This window comes from Salvia splendens, chromosome 4 (assembly GCF_004379255.2).
Source record: "Salvia splendens isolate huo1 chromosome 4, SspV2, whole genome shotgun sequence".
Lineage (NCBI taxonomy): Eukaryota > Viridiplantae > Streptophyta > Magnoliopsida > Lamiales > Lamiaceae > Salvia > Salvia splendens.
The window spans coordinates 1,452,694-1,478,500 of record NC_056035.1 but is presented as its reverse complement, the minus strand read 5'-3'; the positions used below and the strand labels follow the sequence as shown (position 1 = coordinate 1,478,500).

The 25,807-nt window shown below is 36.1% G+C and overlaps 3 protein-coding genes across 3 annotated transcripts; all 3 read left to right on the top strand.

Moving 5' to 3' along the window:
- The first annotated feature begins 7 nt into the window (after positions 1-7).
- Positions 8-5,852, top strand: LOC121801208 (ubiquitin carboxyl-terminal hydrolase 6-like). The gene is made up of 18 exons (XM_042200660.1): positions 8-103; positions 796-941; positions 1,123-1,158; positions 1,234-1,341; positions 1,544-1,644; positions 1,735-1,861; positions 2,433-2,492; positions 2,568-2,635; positions 2,886-2,936; positions 3,525-3,633; positions 3,830-3,918; positions 4,095-4,164; positions 4,588-4,668; positions 4,776-4,868; positions 4,982-5,030; positions 5,245-5,364; positions 5,453-5,527; positions 5,601-5,852. Exons 1-18 carry the CDS (start codon positions 94-96, stop codon positions 5,654-5,656), a joined length of 1,449 nt encoding a protein of 482 aa, XP_042056594.1. The 5' UTR covers positions 8-93; the 3' UTR covers positions 5,657-5,852.
- Positions 5,853-6,272: 420 nt separating this feature from the next.
- Positions 6,273-12,852, top strand: LOC121797790 (serine/threonine protein phosphatase 2A 55 kDa regulatory subunit B beta isoform-like). The gene is made up of 14 exons (XM_042196510.1): positions 6,273-6,807; positions 8,305-8,408; positions 8,499-8,597; positions 8,826-8,945; positions 9,140-9,346; positions 9,564-9,655; positions 10,488-10,606; positions 10,682-10,805; positions 11,023-11,146; positions 11,489-11,557; positions 11,649-11,740; positions 11,823-11,900; positions 12,003-12,073; positions 12,157-12,852. The coding sequence occupies exons 1-14, from the start codon at positions 6,681-6,683 to the stop codon at positions 12,291-12,293; spliced, it is 1,563 nt and encodes a 520-aa protein (XP_042052444.1). The 5' UTR covers positions 6,273-6,680; the 3' UTR covers positions 12,294-12,852.
- A 7,271-nt stretch (positions 12,853-20,123) lies between these two features.
- On the top strand, positions 20,124-23,886 carry LOC121799848. The gene is made up of 6 exons (XM_042199355.1): positions 20,124-20,313; positions 20,765-21,510; positions 21,667-22,380; positions 22,505-23,155; positions 23,296-23,481; positions 23,692-23,886. Exons 1-6 carry the CDS (start codon positions 20,124-20,126, stop codon positions 23,884-23,886), a joined length of 2,682 nt encoding a protein of 893 aa, XP_042055289.1.
- Positions 23,887-25,807: the final 1,921 nt, after the last annotated feature.

Here is a 25,807-nt window from a genome sequence, read left to right as displayed (position 1 = left end):
TCAAGAATCAGTTGCCCTTCAGCGCAAGCTAAAGAAACACACACGACACACGGTAAAGCTTCGATCTTTTCCTCACCCAACTTATCCGCAGCCATGTTGAAAGGTACGATCAACATGTTTATTCATTCTCAGTTTAATTGCAATTTCGATTTGTATTCGCCAATGCTTTCTTCTCCGGTTAGTTTTGGGATTTTGAATTGGCGCCACTGTCGAGAATGGCTGTTCAAGTTTTAGGTTTTGATAGTGCTCGTAGTTGGAATGTGTTTGTGTTAAGATGAAGATTTGATTGTTAAATTAATTGATTCATGATTGATAAGCTAGGTAAAATTTAATTTTTGAGCTTCCGGGATTAGTTAACTCTCTCTCGATTTGATGTGGAGTGAAAAGAATACTAATTTTTTATAGACCCTGGGATACTGCCTGTTCTGAATGGGGCAGAAATATTGGGAGATTATTGAGCGTCGAACTAAAGGTTGAGCTGGATGCTCGTGTTCTGGAATTCAATATCTATAGTTTAATCTTTATAGTTATACTAACGATGGATGGTAGCAAAACTGGCATTTATGCAGTGTCTCAATATCATAGTGTAAAACATATAAATGATGCAGTTGCAATCTGTATGTTAAATGATTGTAGGTTGCAAATTTAGGAACTTTTACATTTTGAACTTGGTATGCTTATCGTGGAAGGAACTTCACTATCTCGGACTGCTTACTTGGGATTGTGTTTTGTGTTTTCTTTTTTTTGCTTTATGTTGCTGCTCCTAAGCCCTAACAATTTATAATGATTTTTCAGTAAATGTGAAGTGGCAAAAGGAAATGTTTTCCAATATGGAAGTAGACACTACCCAGCCCCCATACGTTTTCAAGTGCCAGCTATATGACTTAACAGGAGTTCCACCCGAAAGACAAAAGATTATGGTCAAAGGTGGTTTATTGAAGGTATAGAAGTGATTGTTTATTGTGTAAGGCGTCTTATTGACCTTTCAATGATTTTCATTCTTTTATTATAATTTCATACAATAACAATATTGTTTATTCTGAATCTGATGTGGGAGAAATGTTGAGAATTTCAATATAGTGGGAGTTCATAAAATTGATGAATTACTTTTTGACTGTATAGGATGATTCAGATTGGTCAAAAGTAGGAATCAAAGAGGTAATTGATTTAATAATTGAATAAGACTCTTTTAGTTGTAGTATAACCTGAGTCAAACTAACTCTGTTTGTTTAGGGCCAAAAACTAATGATGATGGGAACTGCGGATGAGATTGTAAAGGCTCCAGAGAAAGGACCTATTTTTGCAGAAGACATGCCAGAAGAAGAACAAGCGGTTGCTGTTGTAAGTCACTTTATATTTCCTCAACTTTAATGAAATAGTACCCAAAACAAGGGCTAGCCCTCTCCAGGATTTACACAGACTGAGATCTCTGGCTAGTTAGAGTTGTGCATGCTTTCTTGAGAGATGTTTAGTTAGTTGGCACCAAAACATACTTTTGTGAATTTAAGAAGTTGTTTATTGGATATGTTCATTGTGGATTCAGGGTCATTCTGCCGGATTAGTAAATCTTGGAAACACCTGTTATATGAACTCCACGTTGCAATGTTTGCATTCAGTCCCAGAATTGAAATCTGCCTTGATACAGTGAGTTGTCTCATGAACTAAAAAAAAGGATTACCAAAAAAGCACAACTCTACTACTTTTGTTATAACATGTTATCTTGTCGTTATTCAGGTATCCTCCTCCTGTAAGAAGCAATGCTGTGGATCAGTCTTCCCATTCATTGACTGTTGCAACAAGGGAATTATTCAGTGAACTTGATAAAAATGTCAGGCCAGTGGCACCTGGGCGATTTTTAACGGTATGATTTGGTTCAGTTTTTACGGTATTATTTTAATTTTGGATTAGATCTTCTTGAAATACATGGTAACCGGTTAGAACTTGTCCTCATCCGAATGTGCATGGGATCATTCTAAATATGGAATCATATTGTCATGGGCTTTTTTAATATTGTGCATGTTGTATGAGATGAAAGGCTGTTGCTTCTTATTGTCAAAAGTAAGGGTTGTTTCCCTTACTTTTGTGGTGACAGGCTGCTTGGTATTTCTTGACTTCTGCAGTTTTTTTCTTTATCATAAAAACAACACATGAATAATATGTAAGCATATACCAATGCCAATTATACGTCATGCATATTATCTGATTAACTATCTACGAGGAAGGAGAGAGAGTGTTGGACTGATACGTGGTGGACAGCTTTTGTGAAAGCTCAACTGAACTGTTATTGTCAGATGTAATTGCACAATGACTCCATTAACATTATCTTGCTACTCACATGAGCTTTGATAATGCAGATCTGCTTTTTTTCCTTTAATATCATTGATTTAGTTCATACTCTAGACTTTTCTCTTACCTATGATTTGATTTTGTAGGCTTTGCGGAGTAAGTATCCTCAATTTGCGCAGCTTCACAATGGAATTTACATGCAGCAGGTATGCTAACAAGGATTTCAAATTTATAAAATTCTCCTCTCTTATGGATATTTAATGTTGGAAACTTCTCTCTAGGATGCTGAAGAGTGTTGGACACAACTTTTGTTCACCCTTTCGTTGGCACTCAGATCCTCTAGTTCCAGGTAACCCATGTGAGCTATGTCATAGTCAAACACTTGCTGGATGTTTCTGTTCTAAGTATTAACAAACAAGTAGTTAAGTTTTAGAAAGTCACTTTGTCTTCCTGATTCAAGTCACTATAGTCAACCATGTCTCATTACACTATTTTTACTCTTATGAGGTTTTACACTGTTCATCCCTCTTATTATATCAAATTTCTTCTCATTGACATTGCATAAAAATGTATTTACTTTTTATTCATTTCTTTTGCAGTGAAGATGTTGATGCATTGAAGAAATTTTTTGGTATCGACCTTGTTAGCAGGTCTGCTGAGTGTCTTCTACTATTATTATCCTTTGTTAGCAATTTGACACGTCATGTGCTTTAAGTTGAGGATAGGTGCTTCTAGAACCTGATAGAAGCTTGGAATTGATATTAAGTGATCGATGATCATTATAAAAAAGTTAGTGTTCTATGTGAATTCAACGTTTTCAAGAGCTTCTGCCCGAAGACTCTTAGTTTCAGAATTCTAGCACTCCGCTTTGTAGCACAGTGAGAAATTGTTTGGAAATAGTTACTACATTATATCAACTGGCGATTGTCGCATAACTAATCTCTTTTTTGTTATATGTAACACTCACGATACTGCATGGCATCATGACTCAATCGCATCCAGCATCCTTATGAATTAAATAGGATACACATGGAATAAATCATAGGAGTAATATACTTGTTAGCAAAATCTACTGCCGTTAATGATCATGGGACGTGGTGCACAATTCCACTCTAAGATACTCATGGAACAAGTCATACACATTTTTATGCGAAAAATTCACACCCAGTTCACAGAAAATTGTTAAAATTTTCACGAGCTATTAATTCAGATTGCCAATTATTGTTATTTGTGACCAGGATCCACTGTGCTGAAAGTGGTGAAGAAAGTACGGAGACAGAATCTGTTTATTCGCTTAAATGCCATATTTCACAGGAAGTGAACCATCTACATGAAGGTTTAAAACGTGTAAGTTTGTTGTCTAGTAAAAAGATCTTACATTAATATATGCAGTCCCTTCTTTTTGTCTACTTTCTTCTCTAAGGATTTCTACAACTTTTTGGCAGATTTAATTCAATTATAGCGTTGTATATTTCCCTTGTTTCGATAACCGTACATCATGTCCCTGTGGTATGATAACCATTGTCAAATTGTATATGTTCAGGCCCTGAAATCTGAATTGGAGAAGTCTTCACCTTCTCTTGGTCGGACTGCTGTATACACTAAAGATTCTCACGTAAATGACTTGCCAAGGTAGTAAGAACTCATAAATTCGCTTTTAATTTTCTGATCACCTGCTATGCTATGCACATTTTTGCTCTCGACACACACACACACACACAAATGCATATATATATATGTGTGTATTACCTTTTTATTGGAAAGTTCTGAGTTTTGAAAATTGACTTATCTTTTGCTGTCTATAACAGATACCTGACCGTTCAATTTGTCCGTTTTTTCTGGAAAAGAGAAACAAACCAAAAGGCCAAGATTCTGAGGGTAGTATTCTTAGTCCTTTCTTGTTAAATCCTCTGATGGTGAAATCCATGATTGAACTTTAAAAGATATAAAAACGCAAAATCATAACCACAACCTATAGTCTATTTAATTTTTGTATACAAATATATTTTTTAAAAACTATATTCTATTTAATCGGTCGTATAAATCAGGTACACTAAGCCGATCCATAACATATATGCATAATGAGTAAACTATCAAACGTAAGGTGTATCCTCTCTAGATTGCATAGGAACATTTCAAAATATTCGTTACTTAATGAATTACTGTCACTTCTTTTCTAGATCATTCTATGTATCATGGAAATCCAAATTTGATTTTTACTCAGATTTGTTAGTAGATTTAATTACTCTGAATTATAGATGATACAAATCTCAGCTCATGCCAAATTAACTGTTTTTGCAGAAAGTGGACTACCCATTGTCGTTAGATGTGTATGGTTTGTGTTCTGATGATCTTCGCAAGAGATTGGAACTTCCTAGGCGGGTAATAGTTTATGCACTAAGTAACACGGCCATACTATTTTTCTCTCTAGTTCTCTGTTATGTTTTCCGGTGATTGTATGCTTGCTCATCGCAAACCCCACCATGTAGGTTCTACGAGACGAAGAAGGGAAGAAGGCTGGTCTGAAAACTAATGAAAGTAGCTCGACAAAGGACAGCGATGTTAAGATGACTGATGCCGAGGTAAGCAATCTATCTGGCTAGGGAGTAAAACCTGATGCAATAGAAAAAGAGCTACTATCATATGCACACATACTTATTTTAAGGTTCAGATTGAGTTTTTATTTCCTATGCAGGGATCATCAAATGCTAGTGGGGATTCCTCTGTGTCTGCACCTGGAGAAGGTACTCATCAAATTTCCTTGTAACCTGGAAAACATCAATTAAAAACACATACTTATAATTTGAGGGTTGCATTAGAACAAGCCACAGTTGCGGCATTCTGTGTTTAAATTGTGTGGGAATCTTAAATGGCCTGTTTATAGAACAATATAATGCGCTTAACTTGAACTGATTTCTCGACTGCTCCTGCATCTGTTGACGTGCTTTCTCCTTGTAGGTGCTCCCCCTGAGAAAGAGAAGCACTTGACAGGAATATACGATTTGGTTGCTGTGCTCACACATAAGGGTAGAAGTGCTGATTCTGGGCATTACGTTGCCTGGGTTAAACAAGAAAATGGTTCGTTTTTCGATAGACCTTTGTTTACTTATAGTATCATATTATTCTCTATCAGATTATTTAACTATACATCTCTGTGCAACCACAGGAAAATGGATTCAATTTGATGATGATAATCCAATTCCACAACGAGAGGAAGACATCACCAGACTATCTGGAGGCGGTAAGCACGTTGCACATATCTTTTCTTTCCCTACACATGCGTTTACTAACGTAAACATTTTCCTCGATTTCAGGTGATTGGCATATGGCTTATATCTGTATGTACAAGGCCCGCGACATCGCCATGTAGCTTTAGGCCGATCTAATTATTCGCTGTTCGAATTGAAATTAATCCTTTCTATTTGATATCATAGTATAGGTTTTCTACATCCAACACTACATTTGTTCAGTTGCTGAGACATTGAAATTTTCTAATTCCACAGATCATGCTTGTAGACTGCTTCACCTTTTTATGCTCAAAATGCATTGATTGTAACTTTTCTTCATTTAATGTGTGGTATTCTGCAACTTTCATTCCTTAACTCACTCACCGCCCATCTACAACATCAAACAGTTTTTCTGGTGCTTGGTCTTATCCCATTACGCCTCATCGATCGTTGACACGATGAAGTTAACTAGATTGATACATATACGACCTGAGATAGTGGCTTGTGTGTACGATTCAATAGAAAAGTAATCGGATTCATAAATTTTAAGTTTTTATAAATTATTTTATGATTACTTATATCATGAAAGTATTTGAACTAGCTTTGATGCAAGATTACAGACAAAAATTTAGAGTTTAAAAATATTTTTAATCCGAAATAAAATACTGTATGATTTTTTCAAGTATCGACTTTTATATATAGAATTGGTATCTTGTTCTACCCAAGGAGAGATTTGCAGGCAATGGGGGAAAATATATAAAAAGAGAGAGAAATGTACTTATTTCATGTAGAGGGAGAAAGCATAGTGCCTCTGTGAATAAAAGAAAAACGGTAAATTATTGAAAGAGGAAAAACATTTTCCCACTCTCTATACGTACAAATCATTACATCTACACATAGAGAGAGAAAATCTGCATCCTCGTTTCTGTTTTGTACTAATCGATGTTGTATTTGCGTATACACCCTCCGGCGAAAAATGTCCGAATCTGAATCCAACATTCCGTTGCTGCTCCGATCTCCGTTTGATTCCTAAACCTAAATCGGATTTCTTTTTTCAATGAAGTGAAAACAGGAACCGGAATAGCAAAATTAGTTGTTGTTTTGTGAGGTTTCTTCTTATCATATTGCTGTTGCTTTCATTTCTGATTCCCCGAGTGTTGGAGAAAAATGGACGGTGGTGGCGGTGGCGGTGGTGGAGAGGTGGCATCAGCTGCGGCGGGTCCACCTGCGCCGCTCGACTGGAAATTCTCTCAGGTCTTCGGCGAGAGGACGGCCGGCGAAGAAGTACAAGAAGGTAAATGATGAATTAGGGATATTGTTTGCTCTGAGTTTGGATCTGTTGGGTTTCTGTGGATTTGATCTGTTTTTGGATCGGTAATGGCTTTTTTGGGAATAAATTAATGGGGATTGATTGGTAATTTCAGTGTATGATTTGCATGTCAGTGTTGAGAGATGATCCAGAGGTGTAAACCGGATCGACTTCATTGTTTAATTTTCATGTCACTTTCATATTGTGATTTCTGGTGTTGCTAGTTTTAGAGTTTCCTTCAACTTCAATGTCTATGCGTATTGTTGTCTTTGCCATGGCTTTGAACCTTACTGTTAATCACGAGTCTTGATTTATTAAGATTATGGCTTGAACTACAAGCTTCAATTTTTATGTTGATAGAGTCATATTTGCTTATTAGCTCACTGCATGCAGCAGCTGAGGTACTGTTGAAGCTGCGTCTGTAAGCTTGCTCCCTTCGTTTCATGTAGCATGTCAGTTTGGTTGATTATTGATCAATCAACTAGCGTATGCTCATCTGAGAAGTCGCAGTAGTAGATATGGTCTCCTTATCATTTATTCATTTTTGTAGTATTGAGTAATTCGATAGAGGATGCGTCATAAGATGGTACATGGCTTCCTTAAAGTTCATATCTTTGTGGTAAGAGTATTTGTCAGAATATGATGACTCTTGATCTTGGGGAGACTCATAAGATGCATTAACTGTACAGTATGTTATGCAACAGTAGGATCAATGCACATTTTGGGATTACGGCATTCTCTGATATATGCGGAAAGAACCTTGAGCACAAACTAGTTCCGTTTAAAAGGAAATTATTTGTCCAATCTCATCGTTACAGCATTGATTGCTCCTGCCTGATATCGTCCCCTCTATATTATTAAAGAAAAAGAACACAAATACTAAAAAGGACTAGTGTAGCGGTGATGGTCAAATGAGTGAGCACATAATCATTTTTCAGGTGCTAGGTTTTTTAAAAATCAATTTGATTTTGCTATTGAGATTCTGGATTATGAGATGAACATACTTCTGTTGTCTCATGTGTATTAATAATTAGTTTGGATGTCTTCTTGGGCGGGGGTGGGGGGGAGACCTTTCTTGTGTGAGTGTATGTAAGTAATAGTAAGAATTAAAAAATTGAATCTTTTTATTGAGTTTGCACTTTGCAGACAACCCATCCGGGCACTACCTGAACAGTGCTTCTCTCTACTCTTTTGGCTATCTGAAGAGAATATGGAGAATTTACAGTTACTGAAACGTGTGTGAATCTTAGTGTAGCTACATGCTGTGCATACATGTTGTAAACTTGTGCCTGTATTATAACTTCTAAGTATCTTGGAAGATTTGGCTGCAACTTACTTTGGGTCTTTCACGTGATGGTTATTCCTTATTATTGTTCTAGTAGTCTGCTTCGGTTAAATTGACTCGGCATCAGCAAAGATTCCAAGATTGCTGAACAGTACAGAACTGAGTTTTCACCTTTATTTTTCTTTCAACATCTGCAGTTGATGTCATATCAGCAATTGAGTTCGATAAAACAGGTGACCATCTAGCCACTGGTGACCGTGGTGGAAGGGTTGTGTTATTTGAAAGGACTGATTCAAAAGAGGTGAAAGTCCAACTCCCCAAAAATCATCCATTTTATGTGTACTCTGCTATATGTTTCCGGACATTTTAGCTTTCAAAAATTTGTTTGCAGCATGGGCGGAATCGTAGAGACTTAGAGAGGATGGACTGTTCAGTTGGTCGACATCCTGAGTTCCGCTACAAAACCGAATTCCAGAGCCATGAACCTGAGGTATTTTCTTGGCAGTTGCTTATCTGCTGCTGTTTTTTTGCTTTCTGTGCCATGGTATTTGCATATAAAATATATTTCAGATATATGAGCCTTGTTTCGATGAGTATCTGTGTTCCTATTAATTAAGTTCCTTAAAGTCTTTTACTTTTCTTTTTGTCCTATTTTCTTAGTGAAAAGTTGAATAGAAGGCCTAGTCATTCTGATGATGCTTGTGTGTTTCCTTATCAGTTTGATTATCTCAAAAGTTTAGAGATCGAGGAGAAAATCAACAATATTCGCTGGTGTCAGGCAGCTAATGGTGCTCTGTTTCTTTTGTCTACTAATGACAAAACCATCAAGTTTTGGAAGGTGAAATGGTTTGAGTTTCCATTACAAAAATCCACTCATGGCCAAGCACATGGTCTGTGAAAGAAATCAAATCCAATTGGAGATATGTTATTTTTCGAGAAATATAATGATAACTACTACGAAGATGTTCATTGTTTTGTTCTGTTTCGTCGTTTCCTCCTCTCTGCATTACTCTCATCTTGTGCTGTCAACAGGTCCAAGAGAAGAAAGTCAAAAAGATTTCTGATATGAATGCGGACACATTTAAAGGTTCTGGAAATGGTAGCATTGCAAGTTCCAGTGTTTCTTCTGGTCCGAAGCAGGGTGTTGCTAATGGAAGCTATCCTGACCGATCTAACAAATCATTGGGCAATGACTTGTCCTTTCCACCTGGGGGCATCTCCTCACTGCGGTTGCCAGTGGTATTTGTACTTAACCAAACCAAGCTAGAGTTTCACATTTTCATTAAAGTGAACTAGCAAAGTGTTCCTCCAAATATTGTGTTCATTTTTAGAAAAAGAATTTGGGTGCCCTTTAACTTGGGTGTTTACTGTTTATATTGTCTTTGTGTTTAATTCCCACTGAATTCTACTTCTCACTCACTATTCTTTTTCTAATTCTTGCTTGTGCAATTTGTAGGTCTCAAGCTATGAGACAAATCTTGTTGCACGATGTAGGAGAGTATATGCTCATGCACATGATTACCACATTAATTCTATCTCAAATAACAGGTGAAGATTCATATTATTTTACCTTGTTATATCTGTCAACGCCTTTTTGGTGTAGAAATTAGTATTTTTTTTCAAAATGCAGAGTTTTGAATAGAAGTTCGATTGTTCAGTTATCTTATACCCCTTAATGTCTGTCACCTGGACCTTAGGTGGAATGGCCAGATCAAATTTAATTGTTCCAGAAACTGATGTCTGCTTATGTTTCATAGTTTAGTTGAGTATTTTCGAACAACAGATGGAGGAAAAGAAATGCTTCTTTTTGTTCATTGAGTTGATTAGACTCGTCAAAGAACATTAGTAAGTAGCAATGTAGCATGAGCAATTCGATGCATTTATCTTTCCTATTTCTGCTTATTTACCCCCGCACACTGATGTGCTTTGAGAAATGTTATCTGTACAGTTTCCGTAAAAGTTTTATGCTATTGAACTTGATTTGACCAAGGGATAAAATATAAAATAGCTAATTTGATTTCTTGGAAATGTTTCTTTAAATTATTGGATTTGCTCTTGGGTATATTCTTGAAATTAGTATAATCAGACTCAATGATCCATACTGTAGTAAATCAATTCCTACTTTATACTGTGGAGACACTTATTACTAAAACAATGTTGCCGGCATTAGATTAGGAAAAAGTTGAGCAACTGCTTTTGTCCTACATAAAAATACATTTCATGCTTGAAAACCTCCACACATAAAGGGTAGAGACAGGATTTTGACATGTTAAGCATTCTGCAATATTTCAATATTGTTAGCACCTTTATGCTCTATATCTTTCTGATAAATATTTTTCTTGATTTCTGGTCTAATTCTTTATCTTCTAATTCTCTGCAGTGATGGTGAAACATTTATATCAGCTGATGACCTGCGGGTTAATCTTTGGAACTTGGAAATAAGCAATCAAAGTTTCAATATTGTTGATGTGAAACCCTCAAATATGGAAGACTTAACTGGTAAGTCATTCTGCTGTTTCTGTTGAGTAGGATATAGGATCACAATTGATTGACCATTACCATTACTCATTGCAGAGGTGATCACATCAGCAGAGTTTCATCCTACTCATTGCAACACGTTAGCATATAGTAGTTCAAAAGGGTCAATTCGACTGATTGATCTGCGGCAATCTGCCTTGTGTGATTCACATTCTAAGCTGTAAGTTTCATTCTAGCGATTTGTATTTTTGTTACATGATCTCGTTGTTTTATCTGTTCAGCAACTTTTATAGCAATCTGATCAAATATTGGATGGTTGTGACTTCTGAGACTTTTAAAGTTATTTTCTTGTCGAAACAGTGTTCTTCAACTTTGTTCTGCCTTGCTTAGGAATGTGCTATTTATTTTTGAGACGTTGACATTCCATCAATAAACAGATTTGAGGAACATGAGGCACCTGGCTCAAGATCCTTTTTCACTGAGATAATTGCTTCAATATCAGATATTAAATTTGCAAAGGATGGCAGATACATACTCAGTCGTGATTACATGACCCTTAAGGTATGCTTCTTAAGCCAGTTATGTTATAATTATTTCAGGTTTCTTAATTGTTATCGTTTGATTTACTTCACCTTCTATTTACCCGGTGAAGGTGAAGGAATAAGTTTGCCAAATGACTAATGCTTGCATGCTGGCAGGAATTGTAAATTTGTTACACTGTAGTTTTTGGTGCTGGATATTATATAATAGTGAATCTATTATATACATAGATAGATACATAGTTCTAGAAGTTGGCTTCTCTAGCTCGCTGCAGGTTTCTGCATTTTAACATTAGCATCAATAGTCTTATTTAATGATAACCATCATCCTCTATTCATGTTACTGTTTCACATTTTGCTTCAGTTATGGGATATTAATATGGATTCTGGTCCAGTGTCGACTTTCCAGGTTCATGAATATTTGAGACCAAAGGTAGGCTACTCTATTTAGAAAAAAAAAATTATCCAACGGTTTTCAACAAATGTAGTTGGAACTGATCAAATTTTACTCTGCTGATGTCCAGTTATGTGACCTGTATGAAAATGATTCCATTTTTGATAAATTTGAGTGCTGCTTGAGTGGTGACGGCCTTCGAGTGGCGACTGGTTCTTACAGGTATCCTAAATATCTAATTAGTTGTTTTCATTTTCATGTTCTGTAAGTAAGAAAATGCAAGTAAACTTATTTATTTTTTCAGCAATCTTTTCCGTGTATTTGGTTGTGCTCCTGGGAGTACGGAGGCTACAACACTGGAAGCAAGCAAAAACCCGATGAGGTTCTTATTAGAATATTAGATGTGGTTATCATACTTTGATAAATCATACTTGGAGTAGTATTTTTCTTATTGCTGAAAATCATTCTTCATTTTGTACCCCAGAAGGCAGGTCCAGACCCCATCAAGGCCTTCCCGATCGCTGAGCAGTAGCATCACCCGTGTTGTCCGAAGAGGTAACCTTTTCCATTACCAAACTGTGCATGTTATTTTTCCGTTTTTTTCCAAAACCAAAACAACATTGGTTTATATCCTGCAGGTGCAGAGAGTCCGGGAGTTGAGGCCAACGGGAACTCCTTGGATTTCACCACAAAGCTACTCCACTTGGCGTGGCATCCCTCTGAAAACTCAATCGCCTGTGCTGCTGCAAATAGCCTGTACATGTACTATGCATAAAACTAAGCTCCTCCGCCACATGTTCGTCGTTCTCAGAATGCTTCATACACGGATTGAGGCTCTTCCATTTTCTCACGCCTATCGCTGTCAGGGTCCCAAAGTGGTTATACGTAGAATTTCACAAGAGAGCAGATATGTCGTACCTCCGCAAAAAAACTGCTTCCTTCTCCATCTTTTCCTACTTTCACCTTCTAAATTTCTTTTATTTTTTACCCCCCTCTCAAAGAGAAAGATGCAGCAATCGTCTCACCACCGGTGCTGGATAGAAGTCGGGAAGGAATGCGATTGTAGCTCTCCTCAAACAGGAAGGTGTTATATTGCCTCTAGTTTTTTAAGGTAAATGTAGTTTTTACTTGAAATCTTGCTGGAGAGGAGCAGTTGATGCTAAATTTCAGGGAAGTTCTATTAACTTGGATGGATCTCTCTTTTGTAGGATATTTCCCTTTTTTGGATATAGAATTTTTATTGAAATTTCTTTTGTAAAAGTATTGAACATCTGGGTTCTATTAATTTGTACAATATTTTTCATGTGCATTGAGATTGAACCAAGTTAGAATTATGGCTTTGTTATAATAAAATAGCTATTCAACTAGCTAAAGCAATCTTAGCTTCTTGCTCGATAACATTAGATATTGCATTTTTTTGGATTAATGATTGAATCTTTCATATCTTAATTAAGTAGTTTTATCAATATTATCCAAATTTTGAAATTTATTAATTTTGTTTATCGTATAACCGTAATATATTATCTTATTGTTTTCACCTTGTATCAGTTTTTATTACCATAATTTTACTTCAATAGTGGAATTAGGATCAAATGATGGCTTATTATTTTTCTACAAAAATTAAATTGTGCATGTGAATATTAATATTTTATTTTATTTTATATAAAATGGTTTAAAATCCGTCGTAATCTTGGTTATAAATAAGAGTTAATTACATAATTAATGCTACTCCATATTTATATTTATATCCGAGTTAGCTCATGAGCATATTAATGAATTTGACTAAATTAAATATGTGTTTATCATATCACAAGTATTTCACCCTTTAAAGTGATATTATGGAGTAGCATTAATTATGTAAATCGAGATGTAACATAAGTCGGCTAAGATTCAAAGTGAACAATCGCAAATTATTATTTCATCAAATTTGTCAAACTATAAACAAAAATTTCAACCCTAGTCTCGGGCTACATGTGTCCTCTCAAATTTAATTTGTCGAGCATTTCATTTCCACAAAATTTTATTGCAGAATAGTGTTTTGTCTTGGACACCTTGACTATACAAACTTCCTCCTACGGATTAAAATGTCACATTTGTTAAATATGTTGACGGAAGGAGAGAAAGATAATTAAATTATTAATGATGAGAAAAAAAATAGTGGAATGTATTAATAACAATAATTTACTTTTTAAAATGAAAGTTTGATATCTTTATTACGACGGATTAAAAAAATAGACATTTATTATGAGTGCGATAGAGTAAACATTTCCACCGCATGTACTAAAAAAATTATCTAAATCATAAGTAGATGGATATGAATTAATTGTGTGTGTTAAGTAATGCCTAAAATGTTATTCAATATTATTGTTGTAGCGATAATGGAGTATTTTACAATTTTATTAAACGGCTGACTGACTAGTTCACATATATTAACTACATTTACTTTATTTTCATTTTGATCAATGTTTTTAACTACTCATAAACTAATTTTTTTTTAGTTTTACTATATTCAATCAACCTTGTTAAAATATTAAGATTAGAAAGAAGTGGTGAAACATCATTATGTAGCATGTTTGAGGTTGTATAGGGAGTTGGATCCCCCGATATGCTCCAACCACAGCAGGGGCAGTTGTACCTCACTCATCACTATTATTTTAATATAAATTTTTTTAAGTAAAATATATGTTTGTGTGTGCACAACAATTCATGTTGTGGTTGGAGCATAGCAGTGGATCCAAATCCGATTAGGAGTTGGATCTCTTATTGTGCTCCAACCACAGCAGGGGTTAATGTACCTCACCTATCACTATTGTTTTAATATTAAATTTTTTTTATTTTTTCTTATTAGTAAAATATATGTTTGTGCGTGCACAGCAGCCCCTGCTGTGGTTGGAGCACAGCAAGGGATCCAAGTCCGGACTTGGATCCCCTGCTATGTTCCAACCACTTGGATCCCCTGCTATGTTCCAACCATAGCAGGAGCTGTTGTACCTCACCCATTACTATTATTTTAATATTAAAATTTTACCTGACTTGGATCCCTTGTTGAGCTCCAACCACAGGGGTTGTACCTCACCATTACTATTATTTTAATATTAAATTTTTTTTTTATTAGTATAGTGAGTATATGGGACAAGAAAATGCATAATTCAATGATAAATTAAACATTGACCTAATGGAGTTTTGTCCGCTAGCGGCATGCGACTTTCACACAAAAGCGAAAAGGCGTGCTATAAGTTGTAGGCCTAATAATCCTAATGCCGTTTCATCCTAGGAACCAAACTTTATTCATTTTTAGCTCCACATCATGTGCTTGATTTCCCTTTTTGTAATTAATACTTCCAACTTTTATTAATTCTTTTTTAATCTTGGAAATTTTCTTAGTCATGGTTGGATTTATACAAGAGTCTCCTACTCCGACTTATCCAGAGCTTCCGGTGGCACAGCCGAGACAACGACAAGTTCTTATCACCGGCGGTGGGGTGGAGGAAGTTCCAAAAATTCAATAAAATGGATATTATTCAACTATAATTTGACTTTTCATATTCGAGTTGAATAAAAATCAATTCATGTGCTAATGGTTCAATAAAAGATATTTCTAAATCATCGTTTCTCCATCTAATATGAAAAAGAATAATAATGAAAAGAGTTTAAGCATTAAATATATTAAATTATTACTGTATTATTTTTTATTATAATTATTAAACCGAAATAAATTGTTGATCTAATAATTGTGGTTCCATGCCTCTATGAACATGTCCTCGTAGAAAACTTTTCCATAGAGAAATAAAACAATATGAGGTTTTCTTTTATATTCATACAATTAGTGTGAAAAAAAAATGAAATTAAGGAATGTTTGCAACTCCAATCCCCCACGCCAAATGTCGTTTTTCTCCCAACTTCAACCACTCATCGATGCTTGCATTCAATTGAGAATCATGTAAATTTCTATGAAGACACAAGTTAGATTAAAATAATATTAAAATATTATATTCAACTTTATAATCCAAACATGCTATATTCATCCATGTTAATCCAATTGGTTTTGGTGTCCCAATGTGCATCATATAATATATATAGTAGTACAATATATATATATATATATATATAGGATTGTATTCAAATCCTTTTCCCCTAATTAATCCAATCTCCTTCTCAATCTCGGTCATCCATTTTCAAGATCCTAAGGCCGAAAATAGAGCCTGATTATTTCTTTTTTATTCATTGAAAAAATAGAAAAGGGCTTTTATGGTATACATATTAACGTCGGTTATGGAAAGTGCTTGATTATCTCCATCTAAAGATTGCAGCGGTTTTATTCAACGATTCCAGAATCATTTCTTCTCTGTCACCGGTTATTCTCCCATCATTCTCCATTGAAGACAATTGGTGTTCTAAATTTTTTGGCGAAATTTGCATTGGTTTTTATTTCGCGTTCAAATTCTATTTTCTTGGAGCACACCCGCATCGTTTTCGGCATATTATTGTTTTCGTTTTCTTCAACAATGGAAGAATGTAATCTAAGTAGAATTTATGCTGAGATTAAATGGATTAGAGAACTTGAAAACCGTTTGGTTGTAGGTTTCGTTCATTGCAAAAAGGTTTTCCCACGTTTTGAAGTCTATGATTATTTTTCCCACGTTTCATTTATTCCCAAGGTGTTTAACAATTCTGGGGGCTAGGGTTGTAGTATATTGTGTGAAACACAAACTCTACGTAGGACCGCGAGTATGATGCATTCCTTTAGGTCTTAGTTTTCGTCGTGGCTAGGTTAGTAGTTTAAACGGCTTCAAATAATGCACCAAATGTGAATATGCAATGGATGATATTGCCTATATAATGCATGATATGTATACGACAATGATTAGGTTTAATGAGCCGGTAGTCATGTCTCAATATATTTATATGGAAACATGATTCCAGGTTTTGATAAGGTGGGGTTTAGGTTTTCTTCATTCCCCTAGGGTTGCCCAATTCTGGTGGCTAGGGTAGTAGTATATTGGGTGAAACACAACTTGTACGTAGGACCGCGAGTATGACACACGTAATGTACGTATTATATTATATAATGGTTTTTTTAGGATATATAATGCATGATTTGTTATATGTAATGTAAATTTCTTCTACCAGTTTTATTTACAATTGGTCGTGTATGATAGATAGACGCACGTTTCGTCTTTTCCCCTAGGGTTTAAGATTCCTTGGGGGTAGGGTGTAGTATGTACTAAGTTAAGCAAACCGTCGCCAAAGTACACGAGATTCAGTCATTCATTTAGGGTTTATAAATCATATCCGCTAGGTAGTAGTTTTTAACTGATACACATAATGTACATATTATAGTATATAATGGTCATTTTAGGTTCTGTAATGCACGATTTGTGATCTATAATGTACACTTTTACTGACAAATTTAATTAAAGTTTGTCCGTGTTTGATTGTTCGGCGCACGTTTCTTATTTTCCGAAAGGGTTTAGTAGTCCTTGGGGCTAGGGTGTAGTATGTTCTAAGCCTTAAAAACATCGTCAAAGTACACGAGCTGCAGTCATTCATCTAGGGTTTAGAAAGCATAGCGGCTAGGTAGTATTTTGTAACGGATACACATAATGTACATATTTTGTAATATAATGGTTGTTTTAGGTTCTGTAATGCATCATTTGTGATCTATAATGTACATTTTTCATGACCACTTTAATTTAAGTTTTGTCGTGTTTGCTTGTTCGGCGCACGTTTCTTGTTTTCCCAAAGGGTTTAGCAATCCTTGGGGCTAGGGTGTAGTATGTACTAATTGACAAAATCATTACCAAAGTCCACGAGTTTCAGTTATAAAATGAGGGTTTAGATATCATCGCGGCTAGGGAGTAGTTTTGACTTATTTACATAATGTACATATTATACTAAATAATGGTTATTTTAGGTTCAGTAATGGTCGAGACATGAGCTGTCCTACATACAACATCATAACATTATTTAAATGGGAAGCTATTAATATTGTGTCACATTTTCATTAAATAATGCACCATGTCAACCAGCAGCCACATGATGCATGGAACATGGTATATAATTCATTAAAATCACCAAATAATGCACATATTAAATCAAATAATGAACATAACAAATATTCCATTCACTCTTTGACCATATACAAAAGCAGTAACATGTTGCATTAAATAAGGATATATAATGCATTGAATGAGTTACATAATGTAAAGATTTAATCATGTAATGAACATACAAATAATATATTCACTATTTGACCAAAGTACAACTGCAGTTACATGATGCATAACAAAAGGATACATAATGCATAGAACAGGATATTATATCGGGTAGGGAAGTAGTTTTTAGTGACACACATAATGTACATATATTACTCTATAATGGTTATTTTAATTTCTGTAATGGACCATTTATGATATATAACGTAAATGTTGGATGAGATGTTTTTTTTGGTGATTTTGTACAGTGGTGATTGTACTCATGTACACAAGCAGTCAACTAATGCATAATACTTGGTAAATAATGTATAATACTTGATAAATAGTGTACAGAAGTAATGAAATAATGCACAAGGAAATATGACTTTCACCTATTCACCTATGTACACAGCGGTCAAATAATGCATAATATTTGATACATAATGTATACTACTAGTTTAATAATGTACAGATTCGTCTTCATCCATCTGCCTTCACAGTATTTATCTGCGATTTTTTTCACTTCATTGTTCCTGAATCTCAGCTACTTCGCTGCTGTCCTACATACAACATCATAACATTATTTAAATGGGAAGCTATCAATATTGTGTCACATTTTCATTAAATAATGCACCATGTCAACCAGCAACCACATGATGCATGGAACATGGTATATAATTCATTAAAATCACCAAATAATGTACAGATCCGGTCAAAAAATGAACATACAATTATTGCATTCACTCTTTGACCCATGTCAACCAGCAGTCACATGATGCATAAAACACGGTACATAATGCATTAAAATATCAAAATAATGCACAGATTACATCAAGTAATGATCATACAATTAGTACATTCACTCTTTGACCCATGTCCAACAGCAGTCTCATGATGAATAAAACATGGTACATAATGCATTCAAATAGCCAAATAATGCACATATTAAATCAAGTAATGAACATAACAAATATTCCATTCACTCTTTGACCATATACAAAAGCAGTAACATGCTGCATTAAATAAGGATATATAATGCATTGAATGAGTTACATAATGTAAAGATTTAATCATGTAATGAACATACAAATAATACATTCACTATTTGACCACAGTACAACTGCAGTTACATGATGCATAAAACAGGATACATAATGCATAGAAAAAGTAACACAATGAAAAAATTCAATCATATAATGAACATACAAATACTACATTTACCAAGTAATTCATGTACAGAATCAGGCAACTATTCCATTAAATCGACATGCAAATGAGATAGAATGCCCACCTTCAGATTGAGGTTGCTGAGAGGTTGAAGGACGTCCTCTTTTCGTCAATATTAATCTGGGAAAAGTACCAAAAAATCTGAACCCTAGCAGATTTCGTATACAAATTGGGTCACAAAACACTTGTAACCCACCCAATAATTACCATATCAATTAAAGAGCCACCCCTAACCACAATGAATACGAAATAATTATTTAAATGGCAATCGTGTCGAATAAGATTTTGAAAAGATCCCGTTTTTGTGGGTTAAAAGTTGTGAATCCCCGAGTTGGTGTTTTGGTAGGCTGCGAAAAACGAGGATAAAGCGGCGACAATCGGCGAAAATGGCGAAAATCGAGTTGATGGAACCCAGAAATTAAACTTATTCAAACCTACCTCTACGCCGACTTTTGGACCGGGAACCTGGCGACGATCAACGGCTAGGGTTTTTAAAGCGAGAATTGCGTTGAGTGATTGCGTTGGGAGATTGAGTGGAGAAGAAATTGTGGCGGCTAGGGTTTTTTAGTGAGGAATGTGTAGAGAGACTGCGTTGAGAGACGATTTGTGAAGACGATTTTGGAGAGAGAAGCGGGAGTAAATACGGTTTATGATGAATGAGGCGGTAGATGGAAAGTAGTGGGTGTATCACGCTAAAATCGCGGCTCCTCGTTTTCTTCAGATTTGATAACATAAATTTACTGTTTCACCCCCATAATGAATCAAATTAACGAAATAATGAACTACGGAATGCTTATATACTACTTAAATCCGCTTCGTTCATCTAGCATATCCAACGATCAAAATCAAATTGGAACTTAAATCTAAGCATAGAAAAGGACTTTAACATGACCCTATATATATATATATATATATATATATATATATATATATAGGGTTCTGTTAGGTTGAGATTATTTACCTAAATTGAGAAATGAGATGCAATATCAGCCACTAATCCACAAGATTAACTAAATGTCAACAGCTATTACATTATGTCAACACGGGGGTATAACTGTCATTTCAGTAATCAAATGGTGCAAAAAAAATTCTATTTCAAATCATTTTCCAAAACTCTCTAAAACACTCGGTTTCTCTGTGCAAACACAAATTTGCTGAACTTCCTTCAAACATACATTTCTACAATGACGATTGAAGATGAAATTCGAAGAAAATCGGTTGAAGCGCCGATTGTAGCTGAATCGGTTGAAGCGCCGACCGTAGTTGAATCGATTGAAGCGCCAATTGAAGGAAATCGGTGTTCCACATCAGTGGTGGTTCCGCCTTCTTCCGCAGTGGTTCCGTCTTCTTCCGCGGTGGTTCCGACTTCTTCAGGTTTACCAATTGATTCAAATTTGAAATATATTGCTTCGATTTTAGTTTATTAAATTAAATCTGGATTTGTTTTCTTATGAATTTGATTTGTGCTGATTTTTTTGGAAGCATCACCTCCTACCAGTTAGGAATTTGGTTAAATTCTTAAGATTATTGACATTTCATACAATAACTACTGACATAGCTATAATAACAGTATATGCTTGTTTAAATAGATGTTAGGATGACTATAGAGTAAACTAGAAAGAGTTATTGATATAGATTTATTGTGTTTCATTTCATACAATAGCTATTGACATAGCTATAAAACAGAGTATATGCTTATTTGAACAGAGTATGATTTGTTTAACATGGCTATTGACATAGGTATTGACATAGATTCATTAACAGAGTATACTTAATGTTTGAACTTATTATTGATATAGATTAATTGTGATTCATTTTAAACCAGAAAACAGAAAAATATCAAAGCGCAAAAGGCGTACCTCGGTATCACAGAAAGAGTTAATGAATATTGAGAAAAAACAAAAGAAAAGCATAGAGAATGAAAAACAGAGTGAGAATGCTGAAAATGTATCTCAAAGGCTTCTAGTGAAAAGGAAGCCTTTGTTTTTTGTTGAAGCAATAAGCCAATTGAATGAGGCACAGATTAATTCTGTGAAGGAGATTGGTTTTGAGAGTGTCTTGCATTACAAAATTGAATATATTCCTAGTAGATTAGCATTTTCTTTGTTGAAGAGCTTTGATGAAGAAAAGTGTAAGATAAAGCTTTATAATGGGAAAAAAATTCATATCACGGAAGAGGATGTGGAGCTTGTGTATGGATTTCCAAGAGGTAACATTACTTACTATAGAGAGAAGTGGAAAAGTAATGCACCTTTCATGAGGGAGTTAGCAGAACAATGCGATACAAAACCAGGAAATGTGAACCATAAAGCTGTTGAACAACTTATGTTAGCAGATAAGGAAGGAGGACCACAGTTCAAGAGATTGTTCTTGGTCCTATTAGAATCTGCATTGATTGAGCCTTCAACATGTGGAATGATAAAATCTAAGATTGGAGAGATAGTTGATGATTTGGATAATGTTAGAAATATCAACTGGTGCTCATATACAATCTCTGTGCTCAAGTTTGCTATTGATAATTGGTCGAAGACAGAGAAGAACGCCTTTGCAGGACCACTTCCCTTCCTCATGGTATGTTTTACATTTTGCATTACATTACTTATTGAAATGACTTGTATGTGTAGTTGATATAGCTTGTACTATAGTTGACATTAGTTATTTAAGGGGCTTGTGTATTCAGTTGACACTACACACCAGTAATTGACATTAATTTTTTAACACATGCAGCTCTACTACTTAGACAGAGTTACACAAGACACGCGTCCTGTTCCTCACACATTTCCATTAATGAAAGGATGGAAAAGTGAGCATCTACAGGCTAGAGAAGATAGAGAGACAAGTGAAGGAGTTTTTGGTTTAGGACGTATAAAGAAGAGATATGTCCGTACTCTGGAGCCGCACGAGGAAGAGAAGCAGGAGGTTGAGGTGGATGAGCAGATGCCTCAACAACAGATTCCTGATGACTGTGCAGTTGGGTCTTCCCAGAACCTACTCCCAAAAGATTTCATACAGGAGGAGCAGCAGCAAGGGAATGAAGAAAAAAGTGTTGATGTAAATGAAAGTGGAGTTGGATCTTCTTCTCAGAACATACTCCTATCACATATGGTGGCCAATTTAGTAAAATACATCAAGCAGATAAGTGATGGCAGGACGAACCTTGTGAGAGTCCTCAAAGAAGCTTCATCACAGAGCAAGAATAATGATTTATTCGGATTTATTTGTGATATTGCTAGAAGTGCAATTGGAAGCCAAAAATCTCCAGTTGCCTCTGTGAGTGACACTTTTCTCCATTTGTCGCAGTCATATAATATAAACAACGATGTCGTTGTTGATAACTGGAAAGCTATGTTTGATTCAATACGGAATGCTGAAAAAGCAAACGAAACAATTGAAGACTTGAATGAATTTCCAACTTTCAGATTGGAAGATTTCTTTGATAAAGTAAGTACATAAACAACCTATAATGATATTAATACATCATTTTGTTGATATATGTTTCTCTTAGTTGACATTGGATTATTCCTACAGTTTAGAAAGTAACATTGTTGAACTAATTTTTGAACAGGCTGTAGAACAAAGAAACAAAGATAACTTACCTACCTCAACAGTTGGTGATCCTGAAGAGGTCAGACCGTCTGTTGAAGAAGACGAACAAAGAAAGGAGAACATGATTTGTGATGACCATAACGAATCAAACTCTCCTATCTTGACAGCCATACTAGGATCTCCACGGACAGCATCCCCATCTCTCCCACAACAAGAAGTCAATGCTTCAGAGCATGACAACACACTCGCATCACTAATAGGATCTGAGAACAGGGGAAGTGAGTTGACCTCACCAGTTGGTGATCCTGAAGAGGCCAGACCATCTGTTGAAGAAGACAAACAAAGAAAGGAGAACATGATTTGTGATGACCATAACGAATCAAACTCTCCTATCTTGACAGCCATACTAGGATCTCCACGGACATCATCCCCATCTCTCCAACAACAAGAAGTTAATGCTTCAGAGCATGACAACACACTGGCATCACTAATAGGATCTGAGAACAGGGGAAGTGAGTTGGAAATTCAAGAAGATGTTGAAGCTGATAGAGAGTTAAGAACACAAGATGCCTTGCACATATTATCAAAAGTATGTGATGACTATGAAATCAGAAACAATGAAGAAGCAATCAAGGCCACAAACACCATTGTTGATATCATAAATGAACAGGTACAATTTATAATGATTATCTTAAACTCTAGAAGCTTTGTATATAAATTTTATAGATTTTATATAAGTTAGTGACATTGTGGATATCGTATTTGACATTGATAAATACATAATTAACATGGTATAGCATGAAGTTTCAGGAAGATAGGGAGGATGCAGCTGCATGCTCAATTGTTGAATATATGATGCAAGAGGGTCTTGAAACAATGGATGACACACCTCCTGAATGGAACGTGCAAAAACAAGGATATAAATGGATAGAGAAGATGCATGAGGAAAAAGAAAAAACTCCTGAAAACACAGAGAGAAGAATGACTGTCTACCAGGTAAAATAAGTAAAATTAACCTTATTATATTTTTAAAAATGACTTGTATATGTAGTTGACAGAGCATGTAGAGTAGTTGACATAACTTGTATGTGAAGTTTACACGATATCTATTGTAGTTGACATAATTATATTAGTTATTGATATGGTTAGTATAATATAGTTGACATGATTTGTGATGGTAAATAACATTAAATTCACTGACAACAGAACCCTGTTCCTATCTCTGAGATTCCACTGGCTGAAGCTAGAGAGAGACGGACTCATGCTGAAATGCGCCCCAGCCCAGTGCTACGATCACCATTTGAAATACGAGCTGTGCATATGAAACCAACCCTGAACCTGGATGAAAGAGATATCTACTACTACATAGTAGAAACTGAAGGAACAAATGAGTATGTGTAATTTAATTCTTTGAATCACTTCTAAATTTCTATGCAGTTGACATAATTTATGAATGATGTTTAAATGTTGTCTGCATGATTTCATTTCAGTGATACATGTGTAACAACCCAAAATTTTTATAAGGGATTTTTACGAGATCAAATAAAAGCAAGTTGCTGCTAATGTTGTGACATTTCAAAGCGGCACCTAAAATTTTAAGGTATATGATGATGAGTCTAAGAAAATTTAGACAAGACATCCAATAAATGTTGTTTAATGTTTAGCAATTATTTCCAACGACTATCAAAGTAATTTTGAAGAAAAAGTTTAGTGCCCGTTTCACAAACGCCCAACATTACAAAACAAATTGAATCCTAATGTAGCACAATTGAGGAGAAAAGTGCAAGTCCCGTTCAATGGTTGTAGTCTTTTTCCAAGGAGGCCCGATTCACCTATGAGGACCACCCCCATTCTTTACATAGAGATTTTCTTTCCTACATAAGAAGAAAGTTAGAGATAGTGAGATACATTAGTTATAAATGAAATCTACATGTATATATATATTCTTGGGAAAAATCTAATGAAATCCAATAGTAGATATGAATAGAATTAATAGACGGAGGAGATTTATCCCAAATCCAAACACAATATTTGAAAAGATTTTATGCAGTAAACCTCCCACAAGTTAAAACCTCCCACAAGTTAAAACCTTCCCCATGTTAAACCTTCCCCAAGTTTAAACTCCCCACAACTTGCATAGCAACTTGCAAATGAACAAGTATATAAAACCCTCCCACATCTTTGCACTTTCAAGTACCCATCAAACATCCCAAAATTCTCTTCACACACACCAACACGACATAAGATTGACAAGGAATCGAAGGTGAAGAGCTGCAGATAATTGTAGGATCAAGTCCTACAATCCAACAACACTTTTTTTTCACCATAAAAAGGTAAATCCCAAACCTTTCTTTTCTTGCACATACGTACCATATGCATATCTAAAGAGAAAGTAGAATCTGCCCAAATCAGAAATTAACCAATACATAGCAAGTTTAACACCAATCTCCCACAATTAATGCAAATAAACTCTCAATCAACAAGCAAACCTAATTCGAACAATTTCTCATCAATCAATAACGAACACCCACTGCGAAAGAAAATAAGTTGTAAAAGGGACTTACCTTGCGGGGTGGTTCGAGTTGGTTTCGGGGTTGTGCGGTGTCGTTTCGGAGCTGTTCGGGGCGAGTTCGGACAACTGCGCGAACCGGCGGAGAAACCGACAGCGATGGCGACGGCTCTGTGCATTGACGGCAGCGGTGGCTGGGCGCTGCTGACTGCGGCGGTGGCTGGACGCTGCTGACGGCGGCGGTGGCTGGGCGAGTTTGGAGGAGCGACAGATTGGACGACGGCGCGACAGCAGCTCCGTTTCTCCTGGCGAGCAGTGGTCGCCGGCGTGAAGGTCGACGCGACCGGGGAACGACGAAGGGGCAGTCCAACGACGGCGGATCCCCGAAAGCTCCGCGGGGTAGCTACGGGCCGTGGCTGGGAGAGGGAGGCGACGCCTCCTCTCCACCGCTGACTTCACCGAGAGGGGGAGCACTCGCCGGAAGGACGGAGGGAGCAGGCGTGAGGCTCCGGTGCATGTTGTGGAGGCCTCGCGGAGGAAACAACGGCGAACGGCGCGGGACGACGGTAGGAGCTGCTGCTCGCGGCGCGGAGTAGAGGTCGGCGCAAGGACCGCACGACGGCGGACTCCGAGATTTCCGTCGAGGTGGCAGCGTTTTCACCGGAAAAGAGGGAGATGAGCGGCTGGAAGCGTCGTTCCTTCACAACTCAAGGATTTCCAGATCTGGAAACGGAAGGGGGGGCTCGTCCGAAATGGAGGGGACGCTCCGGTCGTGAAATCGCCGGACAAGAATGAGACGAGAAGAAGAGGAAG

Excerpts from the sequence above, each read along its gene's own strand:
- LOC121801208 (XM_042200660.1), top strand. Across the intron at positions 4,165-4,587 it reads AAAAGGCCAAGATTCTGAGG|AAAGTGGACTACCCATTGTC; the intron begins GTAGTATTCTTA and ends CTGTTTTTGCAG. Across the intron at positions 4,669-4,775 it reads GATTGGAACTTCCTAGGCGG|GTTCTACGAGACGAAGAAGG; the intron begins GTAATAGTTTAT and ends CCCACCATGTAG.
- LOC121797790 (XM_042196510.1), top strand. The coding sequence starts at position 6,681 with ATGGACGGTGGTGGCGGTGGCGGTGGTGGAGAGGTGGCATCAGCTGCG. Across the intron at positions 8,598-8,825 it reads TCCAGAGCCATGAACCTGAG|TTTGATTATCTCAAAAGTTT; the intron begins GTATTTTCTTGG and ends TTTCCTTATCAG. Across the intron at positions 11,901-12,002 it reads GCAAGCAAAAACCCGATGAG|AAGGCAGGTCCAGACCCCAT; the intron begins GTTCTTATTAGA and ends TTTGTACCCCAG.
- LOC121799848 (XM_042199355.1), top strand. The coding sequence starts at position 20,124 with ATGACGATTGAAGATGAAATTCGAAGAAAATCGGTTGAAGCGCCGATT. Across the intron at positions 21,511-21,666 it reads GACCACTTCCCTTCCTCATG|CTCTACTACTTAGACAGAGT; the intron begins GTATGTTTTACA and ends TAACACATGCAG. Across the intron at positions 23,156-23,295 it reads TTGATATCATAAATGAACAG|GAAGATAGGGAGGATGCAGC; the intron begins GTACAATTTATA and ends ATGAAGTTTCAG.